At 40.5% G+C, this 12,835-nt stretch overlaps 1 protein-coding gene across 1 annotated transcript; it reads right to left on the bottom strand.

Annotated features, from left to right (window-relative positions):
* Positions 1-12,197, bottom strand: ywhae1 (tyrosine 3-monooxygenase/tryptophan 5-monooxygenase activation protein, epsilon polypeptide 1). Its single transcript, XM_070971207.1, has 6 exons — positions 11,941-12,197; positions 9,779-9,978; positions 6,174-6,280; positions 5,711-5,917; positions 4,672-4,808; positions 1-1,218 (listed from the first exon to the last, which is right to left on the bottom strand). Exons 1-6 carry the CDS (start codon positions 12,002-12,004, stop codon positions 1,166-1,168), a joined length of 768 nt encoding a protein of 255 aa, XP_070827308.1. The 5' UTR covers positions 12,005-12,197; the 3' UTR covers positions 1-1,165.
* Between the last annotated feature and the right edge of the window lie 638 nt (positions 12,198-12,835).

Genomic DNA, 12,835 nt, shown 5'->3' with positions numbered 1-12,835 from the left:
TTTGTCATGTTTAATTTAGATTGTTTAATGTTAATTCCATGCTGTGTTTCAGTAAGAACAATACAGATTCCCTGTTTGTGGCTCCAGTCAGATATCCAGTAGTACAAATCAGTTCCAAGTTACACATAATGAGGCAAAACAGGAAGAGAAACAAAGGAAACAGCAAAGAAAGAAAACCTCTGAACCTAGAGGAACTTTAGTGAAACGCAGGGGGAGAAGCAGCAGAAAAGAATGTGTTAACACATGCAAACACTGACAATCTTCATTTTAGGGCTCTCTGTTGAGAAGCGGGGCCAATTTGAGACTTGTCTCATACACAAGTGAGAAATCTCCCAAGTTTATTTTAATCAAAACCACCAGCTAGCACTAAGTCAGCCTTCAGAGATTCAGCATGTGTGCACAGTTACAGTATTTCAGCACAAAGTACAGTCCAAGGACAACTACAAAAACATGACAACAGAATCACTATGGTGTAAAAGTTAAGCACTTCTTTGCCCCACATGGATATCGCGAATTTTGCCAACTTCCTCTGAAAACCTAAGTTAACAAAAAGGGCACTTGTAATTTTCCAAATTGCCCATAAAAAGGTAAAATGATTTGCATGACATTTCACTAAAAACAGAGATAAAATAGCTCCCATAACTAATAGTCGACATTATCAGTAATAAAAGTTAATTTCTGTAATTACATTAAGGTAAAAATTGTCAATACATCCAGCAACTGATAAAAATATTGAAGAAAAAGCAAAAACAAACAAAAATACAATAATGAAAACAAAGATAACATTTCAGAACCACTTGTACCAGGACAAAAAAAAACAAAAAACAAAAAACAAAACAAAAACAATCCAGGGACTCTTTCTTATCTTTGTCTTTCTAACATTGTATTTCCTGTCTCAATTAAGTGGTATTTACTTGAATGATGTAAGGGCTAATATAAAAATAAAAAAGAAGAGAAAAATAAACTTGTGAACTCCGCGGCCCTGCTGGGTCATGGAGCTGCAGAGGTGGAACAAAGGAAAAGGAGGAGAGAGGAGGAGGAAGAAGAAGGTGACTCGCAGAGAGGGAGGAGGAGTTGGAGGAGGGTGGAGGACGAAGGCGGAGGGAGGAGGAGTGTGAGGAGGTGAGGGGAGGGTCTCAAGTTGTTGGCTGTAGGTGGCATAGTCTCACTGGGCCTCGTCCTCGGCGTCTTGCAGTACCTCTTTGTTCTGTTCTTCACCTGGTCAGGACAAAATACACAGTCAGTGTCGTCCTTAACGGAGAGCCAGAGGCTGAACGTTTCACAGGAGAGCCAATGAACTCTCAGCTTGGAAACTGGCAAAGAGCAACGCTACGATCACACGACCACTTCAATAAGAAACTAAATAACAGACTTCATATTAAAATGTAGAGGCACATCCTGAGCATCTTGTTCACTGTGATCGGTTAACAGTGGTGGAAGTATTCCAAGCGTTTTCTGAAGTAACAACACCACTGACGAAATCACTGAACTACCTCACAAGTCAAAGTCCTGCATTAGATTGAAATTTGTAACAGTGGAGGGGACAGGTATCAAAGTATTTTGAAACTTGAAGTATCAGAAGTAAAAGTAGTCACTACAGATTACATGATTATTATTACAGATGCATTAACGTGTGGTCTTGTACAGTTGTCGCTGGTTGGGGTGGAGCTAATATTAACAACTATAAAACGTTTAGGCATTTTAATTTGCAATATTCTCAATGTCTCAAAGTCATTTCTTAAAAACTTTCAAACATTTTGCTGAATATCAGCTTGCTGTAGAGACAATTCCACTAGTATAAGGCAGATTGCTAAACTAGACTTCTGAACAATTCAACTTAATTTGCTCTGAAAATTGGATGGACTATTCTCAAACACACGTTCCCTTTGTAAAAATATAAGATTTTAAAGACTCAACTCAAGTGCAAACTAAAATGAAAAGTCTGTACTTCAGTACAGCAGTTATGTAAAAGTACTTTGTTACTTCCCACCACTGCTGGTGAACAGTGTCTTCTTGCAGCAGGAAAAACAACTTAGACACCTGGAAAAATACACTAGAACCCAGATGCAAATCTGTTTTAACTGAGGGCTGCTTTTTGAAAATCTAGATTTTTTCAAGTGGAACTCCTTTATGGTCACCAGGAAACATCAGTCAAAGTGCATGCTGAACCCAAACCTAACTTTCACCACTGACATGTGGATCACAGTCCACATCATTCAAGGACAGTGATCAGAAAACCTTAACAGAGGTCACAAAGTGGACATAAAAGAGTGAACGGTGCTTAAAACTGAGCAAGTCAGTTGAAGCTGAACACATGCAGATATATCTGACAGCTTCATCTTGGTGTTCTTAAAGGAGAAGGCACCAGGTTTTATGTGCTGGGGGCCGCATGTGTTAAAATGGTTGACTGGTGGAGTACAGAGTGTGCAAGCAGTCTAGCGTGCCAACAACATGATCTGAACCTCTGCTCCTTGGTGTACATATACAGGTTTAACAGACAACTAAGTGAACACTCACACTCTACACAAACACAAGTGAAGTTCAGCTCAGCTATCCAAACCAAAGAAACGCTGCTGTAACTGAGTGTGGTGGGAAGATCAAAGACTACAGCCTGTTACCTGCAGTTAATACCAGATCCAATGAGTGAGTGACAAAGCAACGGATGAGTGGAGTCAATTATTAAACCACAAGTGAGTTAGTGTGGAGAGGAAAAAGAAGGCACACACACACACACACACACACACACACACACACACACACACACACACACACACACACACACACACACACACACACACACACACACACACACACACACACACACACACACACACACACACACACACACACACACACACACACACACACAGCAAGGCTTGGTGAGCAACACTTACAAAGTACAGTTAACATGGGAAATGAACAGTCAGGTTTGTTTCCTTTAGGATTCTACAGCAAAGGGAATGAGAAGAAGACAAGAGAGAGGACGAGTCACTGAGAAACAAAGGGGTAATGGTGGATGCTCAAACACAGCAAATGCAAACTGCTGCAATGAATGGAGGAAGAGGAAGAATGAATCAAAACGGGCCCTACGATTACAATTTTCTCCTTTTTATATGTATGGAAAACACAAAGCTGTAGCTTTATGTTGAAACAACACAAGAGGAATACTTACTGTTGTCTGAGTGATAAATCTGTATGCTGATGACAGTACTTATGCTTCTCCAAAATGGTTTTGTGAAAGAAGAAACACCACTCTGTACATTTGTCAAGGTTTGACAAAGATAAGGAGTGGACTGTTTCTGTGCTAACCTTAAAACCTCTAAATCAGGACCGTGAAGCAGCTCATCCTGTCAGCCTGTACAGCTTACATTAGTTCAAGCAGCTGAAGTGCAGAGCTGTCACTTGTAGCATCAGGGGTTGTCAGTCTGACACTTGACACATTGCCAGATATGCAAGTAACCAGCAGTTTGTAATTATTACCATAACAGTCCAACTATTAGTGCACTATTAATAAAGGATGATCTTATTTTATCATCAAGAAACATAATGCAAGAGCTTATCTTATTATCAATACATATAATATTACGTTTACAATGTCACATATAACACTAATGCACTAAAAACAAGGAAAGTTTAATTGAGATTTTCTTGCTGTTCAAATAAATGCCCAAAAAGCAACTGTGTTTCTGTATTTTAGTTTAGTTTTATAGTACATTTCTGAGTGTTGTTTCACTTATAGGAGTCAATCAATCCAAAAAAATTAATTATTTACATATTTTCCTCAAAACATTCAGCTTAATATCAAATGCTGCACGTGGTGAAGCAGGCGATCTTTGTTAGGTAGAACAGTTGTGGCTTTCAGCTCTAGAAAGCCACCTTCAGCTCAGACACATGTAAACCAGTAAGACAGGAAATCTGTCACAGACCATGTTTGTACCTGGGCATGCACACTGTGAGCAGCATGATCCTGGTCGTGAGAGCTTGACCTGATGTTACTGTCGCTTTTTAAGACTTGGCTTAACTTAAACGCGGTCTTTGACCTCCAACAACCAGATTTCTTTGTGACTTCTGACTTTGCCCCCCTCAGCTTGAGAGCAATGTGGATACAAGCGGTGTGAAGATAACCACGAAAAAAAAAAAAACACTACCCAATTCCAACTAATTTCGTGAGACTAGTAACCAACTGCACCAATGTACTGGTGTCCAGTACACAAAGCTGTGTAAACAGCCAGGTTAGACACCAACCGCCTGAGCAGAGTGCTAACAAAAGTGTTCAATATGACCATTTTGATTTCTTATTTTAAAAGATTACTGCTGCTATTACTTGTGAAATGTCATGTCATAAAATGTGATGACAATCATTAGTCAAATGCATGATTTACTTTTCCTTGTAAATATGTAAGAACAATATAATACTACTATTGATAATAATAATAATATATATATAATATCATAGGCTGGAATTCTGACAATGATAACAGAACAACAATCAAACTGCTCACAGCATTAAGTTAAACATTGTAAATCCAGTGCAAAGAGGTTTTAGGAAGGCAGCAGGAGATAAGTGAGTTAGTTCATCAGTGTATCTGCATACAGTCCTGAAAAAAGAGGTTCTGCAGTACAGTTCGAATACAATGTCCTCTATTAGTATAATGAACCATGGTATCTTACCTTCTGCCTGCATATCTGAAGTCCATAGTGTCAGGTTGTCACGTAACAACTGCATGATAAGTGTGGAGTCCTTGTAGCTGTCTTCACTCAGTGTGTCCAGTTCTGTGATGGCGTCATCAAATGCAGCCTTTGCCAACCTGCGCAAACACACCTCTGTTGAAATCCCTTCATACTTTGCGACTGAGATCTGACTTTAAACTGTCTCTAAATGCATTCACACTCAAAGATTTCACTACTTATTTTTCAAGCTGCAACATGGTACCTGTCACATTAAAGTAGGACGCAGAGATGGACTCTATATTATCCATCACTGTCAGTGATTGGGTAGTGCAATGCACTTCTCTTACATATTCACTTATGTTATGTGCACATAAATCCAAAGCTATACAGGAATGGCTTCAAACCATCAAGGTTAATGTCCTGAAGTGGCCAAGTCAAGTCCAAAATGAGTGGCAGGGATTGAAAACATCTCTTCAATCACTATTACCATGCCACCTGTTACAGTTACAGCAACGTTTTAAAGATGAACAGGGAAACAATGCAGTGTATGAAGGTGAAACTGCTAAATACTAACTTGAAGGGAATTAATACAATAAACCATACATACATTACATACTTAGATGTAATTTAGATGGATTTGTAAAGGTTTGCATTATATGGACAAGAATGTTTTTAAGTGATCCAAATCAAATGAGGTCTAATCACATTCACAGTCATTTAATGTTGTTACACAACAAAACGTGAGGAGGCCAAGGGGTGAATACTTTTTAAAATGAACAAAGGCTTTAAAGTTTCAGCCTCACTCGTCAGAACAATGGCCACGGTAGGACAAAAGTCTAGTCACAGTGTGTATGGCAACTGGGAAGGATTAGTGATGGTAGATTTAAAAAAAAAGAAAAAAAAAAGGTTCTTTATTGTCAGGGCTCCTACACTTTGGATCCATAAACAACTCTCCTCTCTATGCGAGTAACAGATTACACTGTGCTTTACCATTGTTGATGAAAGAGAACAATAGAGAGTGCATTGCAAAAACAGTAACCTGCAAGCGCGGTCAGGTGAATTGAGGATCTCGTAGTAGAAGACGGAAAAGTTGAGGGCGAGGCCAAGGCGGATGGGGTGTGTGGGGGGCAGCTCAAGCGTGGCTAGATCGGTAGCAGTTTTGTAGGCCACCAGGCTGTTCTCTGCTGCCTCCTTTCTGCTGTTGCCAGTGGCAAACTCTGCCAGATACCTGTGGTAGTCACCCTTCCTGGAGATTGGGGGAGAGGCAGAAAATGTACTTTACTTTAACATCTTTTGGGGTTTATTTGGATGAAAGTCATATGTTAAGTTGTCAAACTTATTACATAAACCGTCACTTCCCATTTGTGAAATATTCCAAATTGAACCATGTGATTATATCAAGCGATGTATAAGCACAAAAACTTAGTCAGCATTCTTTACAAAGACTGCAGCAGGTTCATTTATTTATCCATTAGCTTACACTCAGACCAGAAAGCTCTTACATTTTGTTGTAGAAGACCTTAGACTCTCCTATGCCAGCGGAGGGGAGTAGGTGCCGTTCCAGTGCTTCCAGAATGTCATTACAGATTGATGTTAGCTCCTTCTCAACCTGCCACCAAACAAAAGATTCAATCAGCAAAAACATTTCCATCACTTTGTGCATCTGCATGGCTTCAAGGGTCTGTGCAAGACTTCATCTGTCAGTGCATGCGGCCAAAACCACTGACTGCATGTGTGTATGCACTGACAAATGTGAAGGCATGTACATCCATGTGTGAGCACGTACATGCCTTCTAAACATCAAGCTAACAACCTTCTCATGGTCTACTAAAAGCTTTAATATTGAATTTTATGAAACCCATTCAGATGTTATTGTAGAGGTTGTCAGCCTTTTTTGGATGAATGCCCCACTACTCAATGTCCACACCTACAGGAACCCCTGTATATTGATATTTGTGATTGAAATTGTGTATTTCACTGACCTATTTGAGATGTAGGCCTACCCACTGTATTCATAGCCACTGCAGCCCTGTCATTTAGCACAGTTTAGTAATTATTCTAATTCTTCAATCAAATAATAATGTAAACGTATTGTTTAATGTAAAATTAATGCAGGTTATGCTTTTTTATTGGTTGGAAATATATTTATTATCATATTGAAACATTAATTAGGCTCCTTCACTGTTCATAATAATAATTTAAAAAAAATCCTGGCTAATCAAAAAATACAATGAGCTTGTGCAACAGAGAGTACAGAGAGAACACAGTAAATTGGCTTAACTGACATTAACGGTAGCCTAACTGCTAAGCTAACAAAAAAGGCTTTTTAACATGCGCAAACTATTCCTGCGTGTTAATCGTGTCAGGTCAGAGAACTGTGCTTTAGTGCGAGCCCTGTGGTTTTCAGCCAGCTTCTTCAGAAAAGGATATACATCTTGCTGGGAACCACGCGCGGTAAAAATAAGCGAGCCTCCTGAGCTCTATGAGACGCAGCTCTAACCTGTTAACACAATATTGTGAGACAAGGCATGGAAGACTACTAAAAATGCTGTGGTGGTGAATAACTGTTACTGTTAAAGAAACTCCACCAATTTGGAGCAAAACGCCTCCCTCTCAGCGATTTTGCTCCTAGTGCCCTCGTTGAGAAACCCTGTATTATTGAATGCTCACCAATTTCTGTGTGTGACAGTCACACTACAAGTTTTCATCTTAAAACACATAACTTCTGCTACAATTATGTCTAATGTCCACACTCCTCCCAAATCTTTAAACCCCTAAAACTAATGCTAATCCATTTTTTTCCATTCACTAGGGCTGTCAAAATTGGCCAAAAAATGAAGCAAAACAAAACCAAAAAAGGTCTGAACCATTCAAATATCTATTTTTGCACATTATATCCATAAGAAGGCAAACCCATATGAGAGACATACTACTTGTACATGTATTTTTATTTCAACATAAGTGTCAGTTAAAAGATCTCCATACAGACATAACAGAATAATGTCCTGTATACACTTCATTTGAAGTCCGTGGATCTCTCTCTCTATTGGCTGGTACTAACATGAGAACTGAGTATGTACTGCGTCTCAGAGCGAGATCAAATGAATGATTACAAACTGATATGCTACTTGATAGCCTCATTTTTATACAGGTGTTTCCAAATGGAGCTTTTTAGACCGCTTGGACAGCAAATCATTCCGTCGGCCAAGTTGGGGTGTGAACTCTGCCACGTTACACAATTATAGAGTTATTCATATACTTATTTCGGCTATATCTACATTTCAATTTCAATCTATGAATGTGACATGCAGAATTTCTGTTTTGTTTTCCATCCATCCATAGGCCGGAGCCTATCTCGACTGTCAACGGGCGGGTACACCCTGGACCCGTCGCCAGTCGATCGCAGGGCACAATCACACAACCATTCACACTCACACTCACACCTAAGGGCAATTTAGAGTCACCAATTAACCTAATGAGCATGTTTTTGGTCTGTGGGAGGAAGCCGGAGTGCCCAGAGAGAACCCACGCATGCACGGGAAGAACATGCAAACTTCACACAGAAGTTTGCATGCTTCTGTGTGAATCGAACGGGAATCGAACCTTCTTGCTGTGAGGCACGCGCACTACCTGCTGCACCACCGTGCAGCTGTTTTGTTTTCCATTTCAAGAAAATAAGGGCCAGTCCATGTGTCCTGAAAGACCTCAATGGCCCGGATAAATGGGAGAATGTACAGTTAAAAAATTCTGTGTTCATGGACCCTGTGTCCCAGTGTTTTTGTGAGTAAGTGACTAATGGAGACAATTGATGGGCTTGTCAAACCTAGCCAAAAATTACATTTCAATATTCCTTCTAATAACAACAACAACAAAAAAAAACAGATTCAAACTATTTGAATATAGATTTTTGTGTGTTATGTCCACAAGAGGGACAACCTTTACAATGAGAGACATAGCACTTGTATATTATTTCTAAATTAATTTTAAAAGACCTATACACCTATATATTAAATAAACAAATAAAATAATGTTCTCCATCGTGCTGGTGTATTATACACGTCTCACTTGAACCAGAATATTTCCACATTTAACTCTCAACTTGGAATTATTTTCACTGGACATCATGACCAGACAGATGTTGGACTTCAACAGATTTTCCCAGGGAAAAAAAAAAGGTAATTAACAGATTACCAGAATTTCATCATGGAGTGCATTGAGTGCAGCGGCCCAGGCCCAGTGTCTTTGAGGAGGGTGATGGACAAAAACATGGAGGACTTTTCCTTTCTTATCTGTGCTTGTTTTGTTCTGCCCAACTATAGTTGAGTTCAGAAAGAAATTGTTAATGAACAAAGCATAAATGCTACTCTCCAGTACGACAGGGGCCGAGCAAATTTTTTGGCTCAAAATGCTGTACAGGTTTGATACGCATTTATTGTATTATCTTTTTTGGCGGCTACCGCAAACTGTGTTTGAAACAATACAGCTCCCCCCAAAATGTCTTCTTAGATTGAGAGTTCATCTGTTTCCGTCCAGTGTGCATGAATGGTGATTTGAGGTACGTTTTCAGGCATGTTAGTATGCATGGAGATTGTTTATGAAACAGTGCTAAAACGTTTGTGTGGACAGATATCCCTATTGTTTTAAAACACTGTTTTCAATTAAGACATTTCAGCATGGACGCAGCCAGAGAGGAATTGTGTCCCCCATGGGACTTTGAGAACAACTAACGAAACGAAGGTGCAACAGCACGATTACCCATCTCTGCATCCCATTAGGTCATTGACTGCAGTCCAACTGCCTCTCCCATCTCTGACACACTCTGGCCTCTCCCACATTAATATCCAGCTCTTATTTCCCTTCATAAAAGCAAGACAGAGCGGAGGATTTGCCAACTATGACTCAGATGTAGCCTGTCCAGTAGCTGCTTGTAGTGTACATTATTAATATGAGCCATTGGTCTCACATTATCACAGCAAATTGGAGATGCTTTGAAATGAGTAACAAATTTGGGACAATGGGCCATGGTGTATTCATGTAAGTGCTCCTGACAGGCAGCGCTTAAATACAAATGCTAAGCTTGTTTATGGCAACTGACATCCCGCTTTACCGTTTGCCTGTATTCCCGGATCATGCTCAGTTTCTCTTCTCCGCCCTTGTTCTCTTCCCTCTGTTCGATACTGCTGATTATCCTCCAGGAGGCTCTCCGGGCTCCAATCACATTCTTGTAGGCCACTGATAGTAGGTTCCTCTCCTCCACTGTGAGCTCCACATCCATGCCAGCCACGTTCTTCATACACACCACCATCTCTGTTTAGGAGACACATAAAACACTACTTTAAAGTTTCTGTTTTATTTAAATAATATTCCCTGTCAACCTTGTATGTAGAGAGTACACCTAACAAGAAGCTGTCAGCCTTCTCATCAAAGCTGACAAACTATAGCATTTATTCATTATCATGCTGTGACACAAAGCCTCCATGTGGTAAACTGGGCAGCACAAACAGCATGCTAAAATGACATACTATGAATAAAAAACAAAAGGATATACAGAATTTAATAATTAAAGGTTTTAATGTGACAATGTGTATTATTGGTCTCACAAATCCATGTTTTGTTTGGGCAAAAACTTGCAAGTCAGGATTTACTTTGACATGACAGAGGGTGCTAAAAGTTCATGTTGCCTATCCACTGGCACCAATCCAGCTAAACATACACAGGCCTGTCACCAGCAAAGGGCACTGAGGGACAATGCCTGTGCTCCCCCTTAATGCACCCCTCCCAAAATTAATTTTCAAGTCAAAGGAAAATGAGAAAAAGAGACTAATTAATAACTGCTGCATCAACTGCAAAGTGTGAACATTTCTAGTGAGCTTTGAGGAAAGTTTTCACTGACCACTGTTGACTAATGCACATGAGGAGCAGCTGGTCCTGTGGAGACACACTTGTCTCAGACAGCCACCAGAAGGAGTGCTGAGGGTGCTGCAGCAAGCCCCCACTCATAAGTGGGTGAGGTTTAATGTTTCTACTGTTTTTATATTTGTTTTTTTGGTCATGTTACATGCCACCCCACCTATCCCAGTCCCTGTCAGCCACAATGTCTTTTGTTTGAATTATTTTGTTTGCATGAGCAAAGTATTGTTCAAATGCAGCTTTTACCATCAGCAGCGGTATTACTGAATAGTAAATTAAGATAAACTGAATAGTAAGATAAACTGAATAGTAAATACATGCTGGCTGGATTCTTTTGAGTCTGAGACAGTGACTAATGTAAATTAGGGAGTACATAACTTTCTCCACGCTCATCTATGAACCACTTGAGAAACTAATCTTTCAACAGCATGCTAACATCTGATAACCCATTGTAGAATAACTATATGTACTCGACTACATGACAGCAAGACAAGCATTTCGGTATTCGGTAACTATAAATCATTCTGCAAATACACTCCAAATCCCGTGAATGAGTCATGGCACATTCACTTAACATTACTGGGCAACCTACGACCGGTGGCAAAGGCAGCCGTCTAAAAACAGCCTCCAAGTTACAAGGCCTGTAATGGTATGGCAGTCTGACAGGACTGTAACGGAGTGAGGAAGAGGGAGTCATTTTCGCCAATCGATCCGTACAACCTGCTTGCAGGGGAACACCCCACCAAATGAGCAGCTGCCCCCCACCCCCCACTCCCACTCACTGCTAACACACAGCAGGCTACAAGTTGCTAACCTTGCAATTCAGCTAACACTTTACTGATGGGAAATTTGCCTAGCATAGGTAACAGAATCACGCAAACAAAGTTTGCACGTTATTGTGGCTACAAAGACAGTGACATTACACTGAATATTGCTTGTAGCAGCTAGCCGAGCCAGTAGCTCTAGTGTTAAACCACAGAGCTAGCATGGTGCAGGGGAGGCAACTCCTGACAGCTCACGCTCCAGTAATCCGCCATTTTGTTGTAGCCCCTTCGCTAACATTAGCCACTGTCAGTCACATTAGCACAGATTTCATATAACAAGGAGACTTCCAAGCATTGGGTCTTGTTTTAATGTCGCGTTAGTTTCTTCCAACAAGGACCCATCTGCCATGTCAATGAAGAGTTAGCTGAAAGACGGCGACCGTTGCCACGTTAGTTCTGCTGTTAGCCACGGCTATCACTGAGCTAGCTACCTATGTTAGTGTAGCACTACTCTGTAACCGTTAGCTAGCTCGCAGAAAAAAATCCCTGCGGCGAACATGTCCCAATCCGAATGAGCCCTCAAAGTGTGGCTTACCGTCGTATCGCTCTGCCTGCTCGGCAAGTTTTGCTTGGTAAACTAGATCTTCTCGCTCTCCCATTGTGTGTTGAGATGCAGGTACAGTGGCGAGCTATTCAGCGTGACAGTTCTTCAGTGAAAGACACGGTGGTGTGTCAGGTTTGTCGGCGGTTCCTAGAAATCAACTGGGTCGATGAGTGGTGTTCCGCCCCACCGGCAGCGCTGTGCTGTGATGGAGTAAAGATGGCGACCAGCCTCATCCGCGTACTGCACATACGCACATGAATCACCAGCCCTGATACGTCCCCCACTAACTTCAATTTTTGTTAGGAGGGAATAATAAGGAGTGTCTCTGCAAACTCGTTCAGAGTAATTACCACGAATTAAACTTCTGATTTTGTAAATTATATGCACACTCATCATGTTAAAGTTGATTCCACCCCTCGTCATTTTCATTAATAACTGAATAATTATCTGTAAATGACAATAAGAAATCGTGTTGCCTTTTGCTCACCACCAAACGCACTCGTCAATGTGATTGTTTGTGAGAAAGTAAGAGTTGGAAAAACTCAGCAAGGTATCTTAGCTCCACGGTTTGCTTTTCAAATGTTCACCTGCACTGACGGGCTGCTAAGATATACCTAAGATATACCTTTACTAGTCCCACAGTGGCGACATTTCACACATCCAGTGTGATGCTTCAGGCTGGATGTGTGAACACCACATTTGAAGGTTCTAAACACTATTCCTATAAATACTCCCTCAAAAATCTACAGACTACCATACATTCACCTTTTGATTGCCCTTTAACAGATGATTTTCTAATTTTCATTTCTCACAAAGTAGTAGTAACGGAATCGTCAAATAAATGCCAGGAAGCATGAAAAGTAAGATTTGTTAAAAGAAGTTTGCA

Source organism: Chaetodon trifascialis, chromosome 9 (genome assembly GCF_039877785.1).
Source record: "Chaetodon trifascialis isolate fChaTrf1 chromosome 9, fChaTrf1.hap1, whole genome shotgun sequence".
NCBI lineage: Eukaryota > Metazoa > Chordata > Actinopteri > Chaetodontiformes > Chaetodontidae > Chaetodon > Chaetodon trifascialis.
Note: the sequence above shows the minus strand (reverse complement) of the source record. Positions and strands in the feature narration are given on the sequence as shown.

Coding starts and splice junctions, on each gene's coding strand:
- ywhae1 (XM_070971207.1), bottom strand. CDS start 12,004: ATGGGAGAGCGAGAAGATCTAGTTTACCAAGCAAAACTTGCCGAGCAG. Junction 9,979..11,940: donor GCAGGCAGAGCGATACGACG/GTAAGCCACACT, acceptor TCTCCTAAACAG/AGATGGTGGTGTGTATGAAG. Junction 1,219..4,671: donor TTCAGATATGCAGGCAGAAG/GTAAGATACCAT, acceptor TGTCCTGACCAG/GTGAAGAACAGAACAAAGAG.